Genomic DNA, 23,430 nt, shown 5'->3' on the forward strand with positions numbered 1-23,430 from the left:
CCTGGCCCAAATTATATGTTTTCTTTTTCTTTTAAATTGACACTGTTTTCAGCATATCATGGATTATCCTTAGAGGAAAGCAACCCATAATGAAGTGGAGACGAGCATTAGAGAAAGATATCCTGGGTCATGGTGTACTACTCACTCTTGATTTCCCTTGGGCAATTGCTTTCATAAAAATCATGCTCTGGTTCAAAGTCCAACAAGAATTTCTAAAGGAACAAGAGCTGTGTCATCACTGTCCCCATTAAGGAGAATAGAAGGGTACAATTTGACAGGAAAGCTGAAAAGGGTGTTTTCAAGGCTGACTCTGTACTTCTGACACAGGGTTTCACTTTAATTACATTATAAATAAGCCACCTTTTCAAAGTAATTACTGTGACTTCCTCTATTGGCCTCATGAGAGCTGCCAAGGACTAGATGATGAAGACCAGCTACCTTTGTATTTTGGGTTTTTCAGATCTGGTGCCCATGCTAGAATTTCTTGAAGGGATTTTTATTTTTCCACCAAGCCCCTCCAGGTGTCTGCCTCACCTAAATGTCCAGTTATAGTCATCAGATACTCTTTCCACCACATCAAAGTGAGGCCCTGGAGCACTGCAGATGGGCCGGTTCCAGTTGTCTCTGATTCTCATGTAAAGGTTCCGCGTATAAAAATTCTCAAAGTCTTGATACAGGGGCACAAAATCCTGTAACAGAGGTAGAAGGTTAGCTTTGGGCTCTGGGTTTTTAATTTAAATTTATTTAATTTGCAGTTGAGGGCTGAGAGAAGACCTGGGAGAGCCCTGCAAACAATCCATCTGTGGACTTCTGTTTTGTTCTGTTTTGAGCAAGAGTCAGTGGCTGAGGAAACTAATGGGGCCCACAAATAAAACCGTAAGACCTCTCTCCCTAAAGAGCCTGTCCTTTAGTGGGGAAGGGGGTGTAAAAATGTGATAAATAAGGGTAACAAGGAGGACAGCACTATACAAAGCAAGTCCCAGAACAAGTGGTGAAAACAAGGAGTCCCTGCGGTGTTCCCAGAGAGAATTACGGCTGAAGGGGAACAGCAGGTATGTGTTTATGTCCAGACAGTTTAGTTCGCAAAAAAAAATGGTTGAGATGATAATTTGGCTTTAACTGTTTTTGAATGTCCATATTCCCCTTTACCATGTTTTTAGATGAGTGGATGGAATTGAATTATTGGACCTATTGGCAAAACTGCTGATTGGCAGGTGGCTGGTTGTCATATTGCTGAGGGCCTGGAAACTGGGCTGAGAAACTTGTGGGACACCAGCCAAAGCTATAGCACTGTGTTCCTGTATAAAATGTGATTCATGGCTGGAGGGATCTGCAGTCCAGCTGAAGACATGTCTGATTTTGTCATTTGACTTATACTAGTACATGCTAGGCAGAAAATGCAAAAGTCATGACAGTGGTCTAAGCAGGCATTCATAGGATTAGAGCAGGAGCAAGCATCACATCTTGCTGAAGGAATCAGAGAAGCTGATTAAGTGGGAGGGACGCTGAGGTGGCACTAAGGAAGAATGAGGGTATTATGATTAGGAATATTTGGGGAGGATTGTCAGGGTGGACGAGTTTGTATGCTAAAATATGGAGAACATTTGAGAAGAGTGAGTAAGGATAATACATCAGGCATATCCTGCCACTCCTTGCTCTGAGCCTATATTGGCTCTTCTCTTACTCCAAGTCAAAGCCAAGGCGCTGATTTATTTGGCTCTGGTTACCTCTCTTATCCCATCCCTTCACTATTCTCTGTTGCATGGATGAGGCTGAAAGGTTACTTTGGCAGAGAAAGCAGGAGCCTTAGGCTTCTGCATGAGGAGTCAAATTTTGTTCTCTAGGTAACAGGGAGTCACTAAATAATTGGGAGTGAGTGTCTCATTTGCTTTCCTATCTTCTTGAGTTCTTTGCTGTTCTTTCCCTTATGAGATGGAGAGCAGATTTCCCGAGGGAACAAAGACTGTGGGAAGGCCTTTCTGGATGATCTTCTTGTGCCACTAGCTAGCCCACTCATTTTCAGAGCTGTTCCATTCTGCAGGAGAATATAGAGAATACACAAGTCTTTTTTAAAGTCTTTAAATAAAAAATTAATTAATTTTAAAATTCTGATTTGTTATATATGACATCAGAATGCATTATAATTCATATTACACATATAGAGCACAATTTTTCGTATCTCTGGTTGTATATAAAGTATATTCACACCATTTGTGTCTTCATACATATACTTAGGGTAATGATGTCCATCTCATTCTACCATCTTTTTTTACCCCCATGTCCCTTTCCTTTCCCTCCCACCCCTTTGCCCTGTCTAGAGTTCATCTAATCCTCCCATGCTCCCCTCCCAACCCCACTATGAATCAGCTTCTTTATATCAGAAGGAACATTTGGCATTTGGTTTTTTGGGATTGACTAACTTCACTTAGCATTATCTTTTCTAACCTCTTCCATTTACCTGTAAATGCCATGATTTTATTCTCTTATATTGTTGAGTAATATTTCATTGTGTATATATACCACATTTTCTTTATCCATTCATCTACTGAAGGGCATCTAGGTTGGTTACACAATTTAACTATTGTCAATTGTACTGCTATAAACACAATAGCGCTGTGTCCCTGTAGTATGCTGATTTTAAGTCATTTGGGTATAGACTGAGGAGTGGGATAGCTGGGTCAAATGGTGGTTCCATTCCCAGTTTTCCAAGAAATATTCATACTGCTTTCCATGTTGGCTGTACCAATTTGCAGTCCCACCAGCAATGTATGAATGTACCTTTTCCCCCACATCCTCACCAACACTTATTGTTGTTTGTTTTCTTAAGAGCAGCCATTCTCACTGGAGTGAGATGAAATCTTAGAGCAGTTTTGATTTGTATTTCTCTAATTGCTAGGGATGTTGAACATTTTTTCATATATTTGTTGATTGATTGTATGTCATATTCTGAGGGGCATTTGTTCAGTTCCTTGGCCCATTTATTGATTGGACTGTTTGTTGTTGTTGTTGTTGTTTTGGTGTTTAACTTTTTGACTTCTTTAAATACCCTAGAGATTAGTGCTTTTATGTGTGAGTGGAAAAAATTTGCTCCCAAGATGTAGGCTTTCTATTCACCTCACTGATTTTTCTTTCATAGAGAAGAAGCTTTATAGTTTGATTCCATCCCATTTATTAATTCTTGATTTTAATTCTTGTGCTACAATGAAAACTACAGAAATTTTTTTTCTAAGGAAAAAATTAAAGAAGAGCTTAGAAGATGGAAAGATCTCCCTTGTTTTTGGATAGGCAGAATTAAAATTGTCAAAATGACCATATTATACAGATTTAATGCACTTCCAATCAAAAGCACTATACAGATTTAATGCAATTCCAACCAAAATCCCAATGACATTCCTCAAAGAAATAGAAAAAGCAGTCATGAAATTCATCTGGAAAAATAAGAGACCTAGAAGAACTAAAGCAATCATTACCAAGAAGAGTGAAGCAACAATCAGAGATATAAAAAACTGAGTTGTGCTGTATATATGTAATAAGAATTATAATAAATTCTGCTGTCATTTAGTTTTGTTTTGAAAATCCATAATGTAAAAAAAATAAAAAAATATAATGTGAAAAAAAAGAAGAGTGAAGCAGGTAGCATCACTATACCAGACCTTAAACTATACTACAGAGCAATAGTAACAAAAACAGCGTGTTATTGGTACCAAAATAGACTGGTGGACCAATGGTACAGAAGAGAGGACATAGAAACTAACCCATATAATTACAGTTGTCTTATATTAGACAAAGGCAACAAAATGTACATTGGAGCAAAGATAGCCTCTTTAACAAATTGTGCTGGGAAAACTGGATATCCACATGCAACAAAATGAAATTAAACCCCTATCTCTCACCATGAACAAAACTCAACTCAAAGTGGATCAAAGACCTAAAAATTAAACCAGAGACACTAAGCCTATTAGAAGAAAAAGTAGGCCCTAATCTCTATCATGTGGGATTAGGTCCCAACTTCCTTAATGAGAATATACAGGTCTTTTATGGCAGGTGGCCATAGTTAAGCCACAGTCCTTTGTGTCACATGACCCTTTGGTACTCAGTGATAATGACATCATTCCTAGGGTTCCCTATGGAAATCCCATTATGGTATTCTGTACAAAGAAATTTCATAAACATACACGGTACTATTACATGTGAATTTGAAACTCTACTGGTTACATTTCAAAATCTCATACCAAATGCATTTTTTCTAAATATCTGTGGTTTCGGTTTTATTATCATTTAAAATGATGAGTTTATGGTAATTATATGATCCTTTTACATTCTCACGGGAAAAAAGACATATTTTTGAGACAAGATTGCATACTCTGGAAAATTATTTGCAAACTATTTCCCCTTTGATTAAATATTTTTTTCAGACTATTTACTGTTCATGGATTATTTCATGTCCCATATGTTATTTGTGTCCTTCTACTCATTTCAAGACTTATTTAAAATGTACCATATAAACTTATTTTTTTATGAGGAGAAAAAGAGTAAAAGTAGGTCTATAGGTAATATTTTCGGGATCTAAGTAGAATTACAGTTTCAGGTTTTTTGATAAATCTTACTCAAAATAAAGCAAAATTTGATTTTGGAGAGAAGGAAAAAACCAAACCATTCTGTCTATAAAATCAAAACAAAGTTAATTTCAGATTTGTAACCCCTGGATTCACAAGGCAGCAGGGATGGAGAGGACACGGATCACAGAACTCAAGTGTCTGCTTGACACATCAGGAAAATCAGACCCAGAAAGAGGAGTGGGTCATCCTCTGGCTTCACTCCCTTTCCCAGAAGAGACTTCAGGATGACCTCAGGATTATTCAGATTCTCTCTAGCGTACCACTGGTGACACAAATACCTCACCGACAATATGTAAAACTGTCCAACATATTTCCAGTCTAGAGCAGGAGTGTCTACTAGTCATGTGGAGCTCTACATTGATGGGAGGAAACAATGTGTAGCTTCCCCATGTCCTGCTTTATGGAGATACATCATCATTAGTTTCATTTTGTTGCATATGAATTTCCAGTTTTCCCAGCACCATTCGTTGAAGAGGCTATCTTGGCTCCATTGTACATCCTCCCACGATTTTCTCCCTTCTGACTCAGAGATGTAGAATCTGTACCATGTGGAAATGGGCAGTTACCTTTTTATTGAAACACACTCTTTGAGGACAAGTTAGAGGGATTCAAACCTATTGTGTGGGGTCAAGGAAGACTCCCTGCTGGGAATGATCTTCGAATTCAATAACAATGTTACAGATTAGGTACTTGTGCCTCCCTTGTCACAAAAGGTAGGTTTTTTTTTAATCACAGAGGTGTATTTTTGTGTATGATGTAAATACTAACCCAGATCCGATACACAAGTTCAGCAACCTACATAGTCCTGAGATGGACAATTGAGCCTAGGCAGCCTCCTTAGAATGGAAGATCTGGTCTGGGAACAAACTGGCTTGCTTTGGGGCATGTTCCTCTTCTCCCCCCACACGTGGCTTCCTGCCTCTGCTTGGGTGTGTTTTCACTCCACCCCATTCCTGTGAGCAGTAGTGAATTTTCTTCAGGAACAGCCAACACCTCTAAAAGGTCAATGCCCTCTAGTCTCAGACAAGCTTCCCACAGCAATATAACTACACCAGAAAACGAAGCTAGACTTGATATTTCATAGACAGAAACATCGCAGCAGGACATATATTTATCTATACATTTAATTTATCACTTGGCTTACTCACTATCTTTGTTTATCTTTCTGACACAAATGGATAAACGTGATAGGTAATTCTAGGTCATCAAGATACAACCATTTTGGGGGGGTCAGGTGTAGGAAAGAATGAGTCCAACCTAAAAATATAACCAAAAGAAGGGCTTGATTTCTTCCTCAAGGTGGAAATCATTGTTTTTTCCTACCTTTAAACTTGGGTGGTCGTCTATCATTTTCCAAACATAGTAGATGTTTCCATCTAACTGTTGTGGATAAATAGATGAAAAGTCAGAAAACACTGCAAATATTGGAAGTTGGAATAAATTCTACTATCGATGCCTTTTTCAATGAATAGGGCTTGGGGTTTATTAGGAAGTGAAAATAATATATTCATGGTCCAAATATTGTTGCTATATTTGGAAGTAAGTCTCTCTTAATTGATTTAATTACATGCCTGTTAAGTATAAAATAGAATCATAGCTTTTTAGAGAAAGAAAGTCATTATCAACACCATTTATTAATTTATGTCTACATTGACACTTCTTTTCTCACCTAATATTTATTTTTATAACTTTACTTCCTTTTGGGAAATATTACCAGAAAGCTCAGAATAATAACAGAATATGCTTATAATTTTCTTTTTGTTAGTAAGGTAATTTTAGTTCTTTGAAGCATGAGAAACTTAAATTAATTAATTAAAATAAATTAATTTTTATTTTAAAGGAAGTAGGTGATGTTATGGTTTGCATTTTAAATATCCTCCAAAGGCTCATGGGTTAAAGAGTTGGTTGCCAGCCTCTGGTGCTATTGGTGGGTAGTGGAACCTTTCAGAAGAAGGGCCGCGTGGGAGGAAGTCATTGGGGTTATGCTCTTGAAAGAATATTTGGAACTGAGCCCCTTCTTCTATGTGTCTCTCTCTGTTTTTGCTTCCCAGTCACCATGAGGAGAACAGCCTTGTACTATGTGCTCCCTGACATGTTTTTCTGTCTCGCCTCAGACTCAAAGCAATGGGACCAAGTTATCATGTGCTAAAATTTCTGAAACTGTGAGTCAGTTTACTTCTAAGTTGATTTTCTTAGGTATTTTGTCACAGCAATGGAAAGCTGATTAACACAGATGGGGACAGAATAAAGATGACAGACTCAGTACTTATATGGATCCTTTCACTCCTATAAAAGTTCTATAAAATGAGATAAAATTAAACATTTAATGAAGCCAAATGTAGATATAAATGCCTAAAAAGATTATAAAAATATCCTCAATAAATCAGAAGAATCACAAAAGACAGAACATAAATAAAATCTGGAGAAATAAAACCATAAGAAACCATAGTTTGAAACATTTTTGGGAAGAATGGTATGAATATAAACTAACTTCAGGGTAACTCCAAGTTGAGAGTGAAGAGCTAGAGTAAGTTGATATTCAGGGAGACTAACTGGGAAACTAGATCCCTTTTTGGCCTAATAAATAAGTAGCAGTAATATTCTCCGGAGGACAAAGCTTTGTGATGGGCAGTAGAAACTAAAAGGAAGAGCAGTGCCTCAATATATACAGACAAAAAGAACAGTGCATATATTAAAAGGATAAAACAGTTCAAGAGTATAATGGCTACAGCCCAAAAGAAAATTAATAAGCTTCAATATTAAATTGACTAAATTTCCTAGAACATAGTGGAAAAGGGACATAGAGAAAAGAAAATATGAAAGAAAAGTCAAGGGATATGATGGATTGATACAAAATATTCAGTGTCTCAGTGGCTGGCATGACAAAATTCAAAAAAGGCAATTAAGGAGATGAATAGAAGGATGAGGAAAAGAAGGTGCAGTAGGAGAAGGAAGAAAGAGTGAAATTTCTAGAGATGAAGAAAGGATTGAAAGGTAAGATGTAAAGAGCCCATCAAGTACTACTTAGAGAAAAGGAATAGTTTCACATCCAGATACATCCTACTTCAAATCTCCAAGGGTAAAGAGAAAAGTCCCCAAAGGTTTCCTATAGGAGGTAAAGCAGTTTTTACATAAGGGAATAAGAGTTAAATTGCTTTAGACTTTTCTTTGATGACAGTGGTAGAAAAGATTTTGAGGACAAATTATTTTGAACTTAAAATCCTATACTCAGCCAAATCAATAATCAACTGATAGAAACATAGAAACACATTCCCTTATATGTACGCTGTCATGGGTTTAATAACCACAGACTTTTCTGAATAACTGAGAGGATACTATACTGGATTTCAAAATATACTACAAAATAATAATAATAGCAACAGCATGGTACTGTCATAAAAACAGACATATAGGCCAATGGAACAGAATAGAGAGCCCAGATATAAGCCTACACATTTATGACCAATTGACACAGGTGCCAAGAACACATAACGGGGAAAGACAATCTCTTCAATAAATGGTGGTGGGAAAACTAGATGTCCATAGGGAGAAGAATGAAACTGGAACCTTATCCCATGTCATTAAACAATGAACTCAACAGAGGTACTGGGGACTGAATTAGAACAAGATATTCCATGCTTTTATAATTATGTCAAAATGGATTCTCCTGTCATGAATAACTAAAAAGAACAAACAAAAAAAGAACTAAAACTGGATTAAAGAATTAAATTTAAATCCTGATACTATAGAACTACTGAAAGAAAACAGGGGAAAAGTTTCTTGAAATTGGTTTATAATATAAACTAACTTCAGGGTAACTCCAAGTTGAGAGTGAAGAGTTAGAATAAGTTGATATTCAGGGAGACTAACTGGGAAGCTAGATCCCTTTGCTGGCCTAATAAATAAGTAGCAGTAATATTGTGTAGAAGATGATTTTTTTTTGGATATGACCCTAAAAGCACACCAAAAAAAAAAGAAAAGAAAAGAAAAGAAAACATAAGATTATGTCAAACTAAAAATCCTCTGTTCAGCAGAGGAAATAATCAACAGGTGAAGAATCAACCAATGGAATTCTAGAAAATATTTTCATACCATGTATCTGATAAGAGATTATTATCCAAAATATATAATAAACTCAACTCAATAGCAAGGTAACCCAATTAAAAATAACAACCCAACTAAAAAATAACCATAAAAATGGGCAAATAAATCAAACAGATATTTCTCTGTGAAGACATACTAACTGACCAATAGGTTTATGAAAAAAATATTTAGCATTATAAATCATCGGGGAAATGCAAATCTACCACAGGAAGATACTACTTCACACTTGTTAAATTGACTGTTATTAAAAAGACAACAGATAGCAAGGGTTGATAAAGACTTTGAGAAAAAGGAACCTTATGCACGGCGAGAATGTGAATTGATAACAGCTATTGTGCAAAACAACATGGAGTTATTAAAAAATTTAAAATACAACTACTATATAATCTAGCAATCTCACTCATGGATAAAATTCCTAAAGAAATGAAATCAGTGTCTATAAGAAGGATATGCATACTCATCTTCATATTGTCATTATTCACAATAGACAAGATATGGAAATAATCCAAGTGTCCATCACAGATACATGGAAAAAGAAAATGTATATGTACATGATGGAATACCATGAAGCCTTAAAAAAGAAGAAAATCCTCTCATTTGCAACCACATGGATGAACCTGTAGGACATTAAAATAAGTGAAATGATATTAAAATATAAATTAAAGAAAAACAAAGAAATGGACCATGGTATAAAGGGAGACATATTTTTTTTAAAAAAAGACAACAATGTGTACATAAAACATAATGAAGGCAGAAATAAGTCTAAAATGACTCAACAAAATGATAGGTTTAGTCATATGGAATTGCTAGTGTGAGACCATCTTTAGCCTATGAAAGCAGTGGTTTAATATACTTTAAGTAATATTTAATGTTATTATAATACAGAAGCTTTAGTATTTGTTTAAAATCAATATAGAGGCTGCTTATAAGAGGCAAACATTCTCTGAAAATTGTGAAGCGTGGAAAGAAAGGAATGGCTAGTGAAGAAAAAGTAGATGTATAACAATTAAAACCAGACAACAGAGTATATCTTGAAAAGTAATGTATGAGGGAAAATCCACCAAGAACTGGTAGAACCAGGAACTTTTATGTATATGATAGTTAACACTAAAATACATATGAGAAAGGTATTAACACACATTTATTAAAAACGTTTGAGTAGACAAAAAGTAAAACTAGAGGACTTAACTAACACAATTAGCAAGTGTCTTGAAATAATCACCTAATAGATAACCTATATTTTTTTGTGTGAGACACGAAAAATTTCAAGAAATTTTAATTTATCTATATGAGAAACTATAAAGGAGAGAAACCATTAAAGTGGTACATTTGAGATTAAAATATGAAAATATCAATAGGCTTTCTATATGCTAGCAATAACTAATTAGAAGATGTTATGGGGGAAAAAAGATAATCTCAGTATCACCATAAAAAATTGTTCCAAAACAAGAAATGGTGAAACTTTTATGAAAAAAAATTATAAAACATTTTTAAAAGAACATTAGAAATACATAAAGAAATGGAAAGAATTTTTCCAAGTGAGAAGACTAAATATTTTGAAGATATTACATGTTATAAAGTTATTTTATAGATTTAATGAATTCCCAATTAAAGTAGCAAGCTCTTTTTCAAAATTCAATACCTGACTAGTTAATTCTCAAGTACACAGAGAAAAAAAATCTAATATTTACTTAAAAACTTACAGTTATCTAAGAAATAGACATATTGATCAATATTTCCTGACAGTGGGTTAAAAAATATTTAGTTAATGATACTGGAACAACTAGAAATATCTTTAAAAATTAGTCCTTGTACTTTTCACAACACATAAAAATAAATCTAATGGATTTGTGTATACATATATAAAATAAATACCTGACATCATAAAAGTATTGACCGAAACTGTAGAAAAATTTATCAAGACTTTAGCTGAAAAAAGGACCTTCCTAAACATGACTAATCTCCCTCTTCTCAAAGATAAAAAACAATAACAACAAAGAGAACATAAAAGAAATGTTTGAATAGCCATTACAGGTTTGGCTAGAGGTCTTGCACCACAGAGCCAGTTATTAAAAGAAATGTTTGATACAAATGAGCTTATAATTTATATACAGCTAAATAAAATTACAGGTCAAGAGCCAAGAAACAGAATTGGAAAAATATTTAAAATACTCTCAGAGAATAAATGATTGATATAAGGATAGATAGAGAGAGTACTGATAAATCAACAAGAAAATTTAATAATATTTTGAGCAAAGAATTTAAATAGACAATTCAGGAAAAATAAGTATGAATACATAAAAATTATGTGAAAAGAAGTTTAGCCTCATTATTACTCAGGAAGATGTGAAATAAGATATGAATAAAAATGTTCTCCCATGATATTGGCAAAATTTAAAAAAAAAATAATGTTGACAGTATCAATATACCCCAAATCTGGACAAGGAACCACACTCAGCTATTAATCACTTGAGTCTTGCTCTGCAAGCTTTTCAGAAAGACAATTTTTCAGTTTCTCACAGAAGTTAAAGCATGCATTCCTTCGAGGCAGAAAGCTACTTCTAGGAACTATCCTAGAATGATGCAATGCTACTCATTGACAAATTATTTACAATAATAAAAAGGGATCATAAATAAATTATGCTACATTTATATTATAGAATACAAACATTAAGGTACTAAAAGGAATGAAGTAATCCTGTATTGGCCTGAAAAGATATCCAGATACATATTATAGTTAGGTTTTAAAAAAAGAAGTTAGTTACACAGCACTGTGTGTAATACAATCTCATTTGTGTTAAGGAAAGGACCGGGTGAATGCAAAGGAAAATAAGTGTAGTGAGGTGCACTAAGGGACTGGGACACAGGAAGTGATTGCTTTTACTCATTATTTCCATAATAAAAGGAAAAGGTAAAAAGAAAAAAGACCAGAGTTTGATAAGTGGCTCTTTGTTAGGGCTGTCATAATCCACCCATTCCACAGCTTGGCTTTTGACCAGTTAATGTAGTCCATCCTTCCCACTATCCTATATTTTCTGTTGCTGAATAAACCAGAGGGGTCTATACTGTAAAAGAAATTAAAAAAAAACAACACAATTTGACTAACTTTTGAAGGCAACATCAGAAATTATTTGTATATAGGTATCTTCTATGCAACATATTAATTATAATAAAATTATACTGTCAATTGCATTATAACTAATATATAATATATAAGATGTATTATATACATGATGTATATATTGTATGTGCATATTTTACACATACACGTTTTATATATAAATACATATGTATATGTACATATACATATACATACATATATACATATGTGTATATGCATATATATACATACACATACATACACACGTATATATCTCCAAGTCAATTCTGGACTCTCTGTGTACTCATTGTGAGAGGTTGTGATCTCATTTAATTGATAATCCTAGTGTGCAAAATATTTTTAGAACTTTAATATTTTGGAGTTGTCTTCCTAGGCTATGGGATCTGCTCTGATGGATACACTAATAGATAATCTCCATTTTAGGCCATCAAATATTTGGAACCAACCCTGGTAAGGGAGAAGGAGGATTTCATTGGTCAGTGATTCCTACTGCATTTAAAGGTATTTGTTTCTTTGTGACACTTGAATCAAGGAGTGAGGGAATAAGCCACACAAATACCTGAGGGAGGATCACTCAAGGTAGAGGGAAATGGGAGTGAGAAATCTCCGAGGAAGGTATATGTAGGTGATGCTTGAAGAAGAGTGAGGAGATCCTAGTGTTTGAAGCAGTGTAGAGTAGGGGAGAGTTGTAGAGGAAATGAAATTACAGACATGAGGGGGCTGTATTCTGCAGAGCCTCAGCCATCTGTGGCTCTTTGTCCACATGAGTCGGAAAGGCATGGAAGGGTTCTGTATAGAATTAGGTGTTAAAAGAATAACAGTGCTTGTAAGTTGAGAGAAGGTTGTAGAGTTTAAAAGTAGAAACCGGGTACATAAGAGAAGGTGCTAATGAACACAAACCTGGAGGCAGCAGTATGGCAAAATGTAGTCTGAGATATATATTTTAAACATAGAACTATTATCATTGCCTATAGATTTGATAATATATAAAATGTATTATATACATGATGGAGTCAAAGAGAGAAGTCAGGGATGACTTAAGCCGTTTTTGTCTAGAGCACCTGGACTGGTGAAGTCATCACTGACTGATCTGAGAAAGATTATGAAAGGCATAGGTTTGGAAGGGAAGTTTAAATGCAGAGTTTGAAGGTGTCAAGGCTATGGGATTGCTGATGAATGGGATCTAGTTCACAGGTGGAGGGCTGGCCTGGAAGGGAGTCCATCCACCTTCTCCATGGGAAGGGAGTAGAAGGTGAAGTACGTAAGCACAGGTGTCAGTAAGGAAGTGGTGGAGGAGAGCGAGCAGGTGGGAGTTCTGGCTTTCTTCTATTTTTTCAGTGAAATAGGAAGCAAAATTACTTGCTGAACGTCAATAGGGCCTAGAGGTGTTGGAGGTTTGAGGTGAAAGAAGAAGGTAGTGACTAAATGTACAAGGCAAGGCAGAGTGATCGTCAGGAGGCACTGAGCCACCTTGAGCCTAGTGATGCTGAATTTAAAGGGAGATTGGTCATCTTAAGCAGGGATGTGCATCAAATTGAGGGTGTATCAAAGCTGTGTAATTTAAGCTGGATACAAGGAAGAAAAAGAGAATATGGGGGAGTTTAGAACAGAAAGAGACTAAAATCAAGGGATATAGACTCTAGGGATGAAGTAGAGTAGAGCAATTTGGAGGTGATACTGAAGACAAAAGTTGGCAAAGACAAATTCCTGGGGCAGATCAATAGATAAGGTTGGCACTCATGGTTGAGAAGCTCTGAATCTGTATTTTCAACTGCTAATATGGATTGGTTGGCATCCCAAAAGCTACCAAAATAAAGTATAGATGGGCTGGGTCTCCATTTCATGGAAGTGATGGTAGAATAGCTGCACAAGTGAAAGGTGATGAGCACCTAGAGGCTGTGTGAGATGATGCTGTTTTCACCTGATCACAGGTGAACTTCAAATTAGGAATCTCTTGATTAGAAGTGCTCGTCAAAATTTAGTGCATGTCCACATCATCAATGATCATGTTAAAATAAAGGATCTGTTTCAGAAGTGCTGGGCTGGGCCTGAGAGTTCTAACAAGCTGTCAGGTGATAGCACCAAACTGGATCAATATGTGATCCCCAGACCAGCAGCATCACTTCTCTTGGGAGGTTATTTAGAGATACAGAATCTTGGTGTCACAGAATCTGCATTTGAACATGACCACCAGATAACTTGTGTGCCTAGTAAAGTTTGAGAAGCATTATACTAAAGTATTTGGCTGCATGTGAAAATCACCTGGGAAACTTTGCCAACAATTGTTTTGTCTTGTCAGGCAACACATTCTGCACTCTTAGTGACCAGTTTTTAAAATGTAATACTCCTTTCCACTAAAAAGAACCAGGGATGAATAGGAAAATAGCATATTTCCTGTTTTGAGCAAAAGACTTCAAGATGTGCCTCAGATAGTTCATTAACAGGAAGCAAGAAGACTATTCAAAGGATAAAGAGTCAGTCTGTAGGCATGATTGAGAATAATCAAGTCCCATCAGAAGGAATATAGTGATCACAGTTAGTCAGAACCTGTCACTCTAAAAGGCTCTGAATCCTTTAAGGGTTTCAAATGGGACAAATAATAAAAGATGTACCATATAAAAATGTATGCCATCAATCAATGTGAGCATATTGATTGATGCTCTTAATCTTATAAAGATCAAACAGGGTGGAAACCATTTATTTTGTAAAGAAATGTAAATTATCAATTTATTTAAGGCAGGGCCTTCCCCATATAAAGTGGGTTAAGCAGTTCTTGTAGCAATTTGGACAGCTGTTAAAGCATAGGCTGCCCACAGTCCCTCCTTCAGGACTGAAGTACCCATTCTCCTAGTTGTTAGAAGCATTGGAGGCTAAAAATTTCTCTGAGCATCACCTGGGCCTGAAGGGATCTTCCTCAGCCAGGATCCTTAGGAGCAACCCCTATCAATGCCAAAGTTCAAATGCCCAGCCTCCTTCTCACAATTCAGAATGACTCTGAAGAGCCTTCTGTCTTCAGAGCTCCCTGTGGGGCCTTTCCTGGGTCTATCACCATCCTTTGTCAATATAAGATGGATCTGACACTGCCATTCACATGTCAATCCAAGCAAGAAATCTGGGACCTCCCTGTATTTCTTCTCCTATCTTACCTTCCACGCATTCAGCCACCAAGATTTGATGACTTTCTAAATGTCTCTACAATGAGTTCCCTTTTGATTTCCTTCCTTTCTTCCCTATTTTAAGCACAATGACCTCTTTTCTAAGCTACCATTAGCTTTCTTTGTGGTTGCTTTGTTTCTAGTCCTGAATTGGAATTCCATCCCTGACATGTACTAAATTCTTGAAGTTCATTTTCTTTTCATTTTCTCTCTCTCTCTCTTTTTTTTTTTCTTTTCAGACCTGCCCTGGGAGATCTTGTCGACTTCCCTGGCTTTGATTCATGTCAATATGCTGAAGATACACTAAAGTTGCCATGGTGTCCATCTGAGACTTTTCTCTCATGGTCCAGATCTCTATTTTTAGTTGCCACCTCTTCCAACTCAACTTGGTAAAAAAGGAATTGACAAGTTTTCCCCTCCATCTGGATCTTTATTCTCTATTTCTCATCTCAATTAATGATACTACCTTGTGCCCATCTGCGTAAGTCATAAATGTGAGTGTGGCCATTGATTTGTCCATATTCCTAAATTCCCAGGTCAAATCGATCATCTCTAGCTCCACTTCTTCTACATCTCTTGGCCTAATCACCACCCCTACTGTTACTACCTTGGTTTCAGTATAAATTTCTTGCCCAGGTTTTCATCTCTATGTTCACTTTATGCCACCCATTTCTCGTAGTACAGTGAATGATCTTTTTACATATACCAATTTTCATTCTTCTGTCTGAAGTTGTTCAACACTTTCTTGCTGTTTCTACAATATATGTCCATGGCTTATAAAAACCCATTATAGTCCAGCCCCTGCTTGCCTCTCAGTCTTCCTCCTCACATACTCTTGCTCCCACTCACAACACTCCAGTCATTGGAATTCCTTGAATACACAATGCCTTCTCTTACCCTGGACCATCTTGCCCACATACCTTCTCCCTAAAGAATCCCTGCCCCTCCCCACTGGGTCTTGCCTCACCCTTTGCCTTACTGCTTGCTCTTCGGTCTTCAGATCTCACTTCAACTTTCTGTCCCTCCCAGAAGGCTTCACTGAGCAGAAGGTTCAAGTTAGGCATATCTCTTTCCTCCCCCAAAGCTGTTGCTTTTTTATAATTTAGTCTCTGAGTGCAGGAACTATGTCCGACTTGGTTATTCTGGTATCCCCAGATTGTGGCACAGTCCACAGCACAAAAACCCATGCTCAAAAAGAAACTGGCTTGATTAATGAGTGGACACACACCTTGGCACAAGCAATGCCCTCTTTTGAGAATGTTTTCCTTTGCATCCTTGCTTACTTGGCAAACTCCTGCTCTTCATTCAGGCCTCAGCATCATGACTTCATCATTTCTTAAGAGAGAGGGTAAAGATCCCTGTGAGCCACATCTCTGTTCCCTAGCTTCACCTTTGAGCAAATGAATTACTTGTGAGCCTGTTTGTATACTAGAATTCAAAATTTCTCATGGCATGCCCTATATTTTCTTCTATGTAGATCACCCCTAACATGTGCTAAAATATTTGTAAAGGTCAACAGGGATTAAAATAATAGAACTGAGTGAGATTTTCTTCTGAAGGTGATACACTTCGCTAAGGAAATTCCAAAAGAAGTGTTCCACATGATTTGTTCATGGGTGTGTTAGTGTGATAAATATTTATCTTACCAATGGTAGTGCTTGCTAAATCACATGAGTTGAGGTTCTCTTGTTACACTGACATTCATGGCAATATTCATAATATCCAAAAGCAAGTTTTGGAAAAAAGAGATTCATGGCATCATAAATATTTTAAACCAATTTGAAAAATGTATTAACACAATGCAGGGTTTTGTAGAGCTCTGAATACTTTCCAGGTTGTTCTCTAACTCTTTGCAAACACCAGATGATGTAGGCTTTTATAGGCTAATTATAAAGAGTGACTAGATCAGTGGTTCTAAATCATGGGTGATTTTGTATCCCATGAGACATTTGATACTGTCTGGAGGAATTTTTGATGAGTAAATGTGTGTGTGTATGTGTGTGTATGTGTGTGTGTGTGTGTGTGTGTGTGTGTGTTGGGGGTGCAGTGATTAATCTAGTGTGTGAAGGCAGGTATGCTGTTAAAATTCTTACAATGCACAGGGAAGCCTCTCACATCAAAGAATTATCTAGTGCAAAGCATCAATAGTGGGAAAGTTGAGAAACTGATGAGACGAAATTAAAATATTATATTTCATTCAGATATACTTTCCTATTTCAGGATAGGGTGTAAATATTCAATCTATAGTTAGAAGATGAGAGTATGATCCCACTCAGGTGTCCTTACTCTTATATTTTGATGTTTTTATCTTTCAAATGATATCTATTTCCTGACATATATACATATATAAATTAAACATTTAAATGAATAGAAGAGCTTACATTCAGTGTCTGGCAATTAGCAGTTGCTAAAAAAAATGTTTGTAAAAACAAATCTATCAATTTCTATGCATGTATGAGCTTGTCAAGAACTCATCTACTCTATAAATATAAAGCTCTAATTAAAAAAAAATCCATGAACACACAGGGAGTGAGGTTTAGGGGGTAGAAATTAGTAGAATTTACCCTGAATAGTTCCAGACCATCTAGGTCTTGTCTCTGCATCCCCATTTCTGAGAGCATTTCAGAGCAGACATGGACACAGATCCAGCAAGATGCATATACATACCTTTTGTTCTTCTCGCTCTACGGCTGCATTGCATTTTTCTATTCCCCAGTTTCTCAAAAAGTCTCTGAAATAGCCAAATAAGGTTCCAATTCCATATCCCATGTAGGTGAAAACCAGAACATGAAGAGGTGCTTCCTCAAAAGATTCAACAATGAGATTTTCATAAAAATGTGGCTTCCCATTTTGCTGAAAACACAAGAGAAAACCAAAGATGAGTAAATCTCCATTACAAATATCCTGTCATACTTAAAAATTTGGATTTTTGACCTTTTATATTTTAAATAACATACTTAAGATGTAAAAACTGCTTGGGAAAATTGGAAATTGATCATTGAAGAGGAGAAACAGAAATATAAAGTTTACTTCATAAAGTCTAATGAAATAATTGATTCAAGAAAAAAAAATAAATAACTCAACCAATGATCAAACCACTGAATGAAAAGTTAGCAGAATAGGGTGTTCACAAGATGCCAAAGCACAATCCCTTAAATTATTCCTTAATCACAAACCTGGGGTTAGTTCTTTAACCATGTAATTAAAATACATCACAAATGTTGTAACAACCAGATACTCTGTACTCTGTTTTTGATGTAATAATCAACACACAACATCACCTATGAAATTTGATGTAATAATCAACACACAATATCACCTATGAAATATTTAACCTGAATTTAGTCACGCTTTTATATCTAACATCTTTTACAAGAAATTATAATTATATGATAAATGACATTATAAGAAAATAATGAGATAACCCAGGATGTGAAACTTTCTATATGATAATTGGCCTGGTCTATTCAGAAAGTCAATTCTCATTAAAAGAAAAAAAACAGGTAGAGAGGGGAGACTTAAGACAAAGAACAACCAAATTGGATTCTATTTTTTAATTATTATTATTTTTTTGCATGTGTGTGTGGATAAAAAGGTGAAAATGCTATGTTTTGAACAACTGTAGGAAAATTCAATATGAACTAAAGGCATTGTTAATTTTGTTAGAAATGGTTGCAATATTATAACTACATAAGGAGATATTTTAATCCTGTAATTGCATGCTGAAGTATTAAGGGGGAAAGTGTTATGACAACTCTAATTTTCTTTCAAATTGTTCATTCAAATTGCATGTACACATGGAGCAATTCTAGGAAAATGTTAACAACTGTTGACTCTGGATGGAGGTTATATGGGTATCCATTTATATTATTTTCCTACTTTTCTATATGTTTCCAATTTTTTATAGTAATAAGCTAAAAAAACTTTTTCTTCTATTTTAACATTTCTATGGACTGTTAGCACTAGACCATTCTGATTATTATTTGCTTAGCAGACAGTAACATAACCAATGGTTGTTCAATGTATCATTGAGCAAATGATTTCTAATGTTGATATTTAATTAATTTTTAGTCTTTCATAAATATTTATATATTCATTTATTATTTCCTTCAGTCTATATAAGTCTATTTGAAGATTCCCTATTTCTTAAGGAAATGATCCATGAAAAAGCCATTTGACCACTTGGAATGTGTAGTCTTCAGATATTTACAAGAATCAAATATCTACTAATATTTAATGATGTATTATATTAAGTAGTATTAAATAGAAATGCTGTGTGATTTAGTCTCGTGGAGTATTTTTTGCAAGGCATACAATAGATGAAAAAAATCTTGTAGATAAACATTTTGATCTCTACATTACTTTTTTTTGAAATTGGAACTTTTTTTTACTAGAAATGTACTAGAAATGAGTTCTAAACTCAATTGTAACATATGAAGCTATAAAATTTCTTGAAAAAAAAAGCTTCACAACATTGTTTTTGGTGATTATATTTTGTGATATGAAAGCAAAAGCACAGGTAATAAAAGCAAAACCAGAATGGTAAAAATCAAACAAAAGGTTTTCTTCACAGCAAAGGGAACCATCAAAAAAGTATAAAGGAAACTTACAGAACAGGAAAACATATGTGAAAAGGGCTAAAAGTAAAAACATAGATGGAACTCACAAAATTCAAAAGCAAGACAACAAAGGCAACAAAAATAAATAAATAACCCAATTAAAAAATGTGCAAAGGTCCTCAAAAGTATTTTTCCAAAGAGAACATGCAAATGCCCAACAGACGTGAAATTTTGTTCAGCATCAGTAATCATCAAAGAAATGTAAAGGAAAACCACATCTCATATTTGGTAATGTAGCTGTTTTCAAAAGATTATGAGATAACATATTTGGCAACAGTATAGGAAAAAAATTCCTACATACTATTGATTATGAATTGGTATAATTAATATGGAAAACAGTATGTACATTTCTCAAAAAAATTTTAAAAAATAGACCTAATATATAATCCATCAATCCCATTTCTGAGCAAGAAAATGAAGTCTGTGCTTAGAAGATACATCTGGATCCCCATATTCATGGAAGTAATTTACAACAGCCAGTCTATGGAAATAACTTGTATCAAACAATGAATGGTTGAATAAAGAGATCATGATACACCTGTTCAACCAATGTTCTAAATGAAGCATAATTCCACCTGTGGTTGAAGGTCAATGTGATAAGGGACAAATCACAAGAGCAAAGAGTGACAACCTTGTAACAGAATTTTGGGTCACAGTTCTTTTATGGGCACTACTCAGAACCTTATTGTAACCTGCTCACAAATAAACCTTTTTGGCTGATCTAGAGGATGGCTACGTTATGTAAGTGCTTGTAGGGCAATAAACATGTAGGATGTTCAAGGTCAGCCTCTGAGGATCAGCAGGTTTTCTCTTTCTCCTTTCCTGCCCACATTTCATCTTTAAACTCCTCATATGCCCAAATGAAGTAGAGCATTTCCCATGAAATCCATGGGTACTTTCTGCTTGAATAGGCTCTGAGGCAAGCTTCCTCTCTCCTATTTGAACAGATGGTTCAACTAGATGTAAATAAGGCCCTCAGTTGGTTGCACATGCTGGGCCTGGAAAACTTTGTTCTTTATTCTCCCTTGACATGTTTTATAACAAAGGAGAAGTTTTCAAAGTTTATCAGTCCCAAATAATGTCTATTTTCTTGTCTTATTTAATTTAAATTTTATTACACAGCGAGAACATGAGAGACCTTCATGGAGAACAAAAAACTTTATTGGTGTTTTTCTTAACAGATGGAAAGTGACTCATTTACCACATTCCTTTATTTAGAGTTGAAGTCAGTCACACCTCTTGGAAAGGATTTCTCAATGTGAGATTGGATAGTTATTTTGAAATATGGGATTTTTGTCCTATTAAAGTAGATGAAGCATAACATCTTGCTTAATGAGTTTGTATTAATTAAGCATGCATCATTGCTGCAGACACAGCACTATGATCTGTAATACTTGGTGGTTTGGTCTAACTTTCCTTACACATCTTTCAAAATAAACAGAGCTTAAGCCACCTTGCCCAGAGTGATTAGTCACTTGGAGCCTGGTGACACCTTGAAGTTTGTTTTCTTCTTGCACTCTTATCACATCTGGATATAAACAGGAGCTTGGACCTTCTGGGAGAAGCAGATGATTTATCTTCCACTCAATTTGTCAGTTCTTTTGCCAGGTGTCATAGGCTAACATGAAAGGTGATATGAAATCAGTAAATACAATCTCCTTCTCCCAGAGTCAATGGTGCAATGGTGTGTCCAAAGTCCTATTAAAGTGTGTGTGTGTGTGTGTGTGTGTGTGCAAATGACCATGATATACTGATAATGTAAATGACATATGGAAGACACAAATGGGATCTCCCTATCACATTAAGTGATCAGGAGTGCCTTCCGGAAGGAGGTTGAATTAGAGTCCAGCCTTGATGGAGCTTAATGATGGAGAAGATGTGCACAGGTGTCAGGCTGCCTGGGCTCAAATCCAGGCACTGATTTCATTTGCTGACTATGTGACCTTGTGCAAATCACTTAGTTTCCCTGGATATCAAATGTCTCAAGGGTAAAATGGGGCCAACAAATGTTATTTTGAAAATTAAATAAGATATACATGTGCATCATATTTACTTGTTGCAGATCTCATTAAATATTAGAATTTTCATGATATCTTCTGACTACAGATGACTGTTGAAGCTGTTAGAATGGATAGTGCTACTTTTAGAGAAACTTTTGGGAAAGGAGAAAAGAGAATATATACACACATACACAACACATACACACACACACACACACACACAGAATCTTGTTCAATACCTATACATAGGGAGCATTAGAAGACTGAGGGGCCAGTAACAAGACAGAAAGTGTAAGAAAGAAGAGAGACATGCAAGGGCTCAAGAGTCATTGAGGGTTGAAAAAGACCACTGTGTATGGGGAGTCTCACAAGACAACTTGAGCAAGTGGTTTTATCAGCCTATTATAGCTACCATTTTATTAGACCAACAGGACTTAAGAAGAGAGAGGCTGGGGAGGTGATAGGGCTGAGAGTTTTTACTAATCATCAAAGAAATGTAGTGGTGAAGAACAGGACAGAGAAAAGGTGGTGGCTTTGGATACTAGTAGTGATGGGAGATACTTATTTTGGAATAAAAAAAAATATTGAGTGTCTTTAGGAGCTGAGAAAAACATTTCATAGATCAAGGTTAATTGGAGAGAAACGTAAGAGATACTGTAAGTTCTAGAATGAGATCTCCTAAGGAAGATGGAATGAGGAGCCCACATGACTATCCTAACCTTAACAACACACCATCTCAGCAGTTTGGGGAACTTGGGTTGCAGACTCTTGTTCTGCTCTAGGTTCTTGGGTATATAACAAAAAAAAAATGAAAAGGGTTGGGGATATAGCTTAGTGGTAGAGTGCATGCTTTAAAAAAAATTCAAAAGACTGAGAAAATCAAGAGAATACTGTTGATTTACCACCCATTCCCAAGTAAGCTATTGTTGTCAGAATGAGGTATCCCAAGTAACATGCACATTCATTCCATCATGCTGCTGGGTCATTCCTTGGAAAGGAAAGTCCAGATGAGGAGGCTTTCAGGCCTCGGTCACTCTACAAGAGCAGAACGTTTAGCATGATGTTGAAATGCCAAAGGAAACCCAGAGCACTGGAAATAAGGAGATCATGTTCCTTTCTGAAGTGGACTACATACAGAGTTTTCCACATTATGATCAAGAATTAACATGTAGGTGCTCCTCTGAGAACACAAACTTTCAAAGATACTGGCATTTGGGGAATGAATCTCCACTTACATTGTACATGAAGTTTTTACAGGGATGCAAAACTACTGCAAAATATGTGGAATAAGAGATTTATTTTAAATATTGTACTGTATCCAGATACAGGAGCTGATTTTTAAAAAATTAGTGGCAGGAGAGACCATTTCCCTAATGGTGGCATAAAGAACTCCATAGATGCTTTTTAAAAATAATTTTAAAAATCTGATAAAATAATGAAAATGAAACTTTTTAAAGTGTCTGGAAATTGTTTTAAGGGCATACAGCAAATGAAGAAACGTTTGTTCAAGATGGCCTACTGAATAACCTAAAAGAGACTGTGAAAATAGTGAGAGGTTGTGAAAACAGTGAAAGACTGTGGCACCAAGCCGTGACCCATTCTCTCCCTCCACTCCTCCACCTTCCAGCTCAGCATGAAAAAATTTCCCTTCTGAGCAGGTATAGCTAAGAGGATGGGGCTTCCTCTCCCCTGATCCAGTCCAGGACTATGATACATTCCCTGAGAGAAGCATGCCTTTCTTATCACTCCAGGTCTATTTTGCAGAGGCTAAATTCCTTGCAAGTGTGGCTGAGAGATTGGGAGTTCCCTTCT

The 23,430-nt window shown here is 35.8% G+C and overlaps 1 protein-coding gene across 1 annotated transcript in view; it reads right to left on the reverse strand.

The window, feature by feature from the left end:
* The window catches only part of Sptlc3 (serine palmitoyltransferase long chain base subunit 3), a 138,743-nt gene that overhangs the window by 84,632 nt on the left and 30,681 nt on the right, over positions 1–23,430 (reverse strand). Inside the window, exons 2-3 of the mRNA XM_046433953.2 lie at positions 17,667–17,852; positions 535–689 (exon numbers count right to left, since the gene is read on the reverse strand). Of these exons, the coding sequence (XP_046289909.1) occupies positions 535–689; positions 17,667–17,852 (341 nt within the window). The remainder of the gene's footprint in view (positions 1–534; positions 690–17,666; positions 17,853–23,430) is intronic.

Source organism: Marmota monax, unplaced genomic scaffold (assembly GCF_021218885.2).
Source record: "Marmota monax isolate L192 unplaced genomic scaffold, Marmota_monax_Labrador192_F-V1.1 WCK01_AAM20220418_F8-fsc00014, whole genome shotgun sequence".
NCBI lineage: Eukaryota > Metazoa > Chordata > Mammalia > Rodentia > Sciuridae > Marmota > Marmota monax.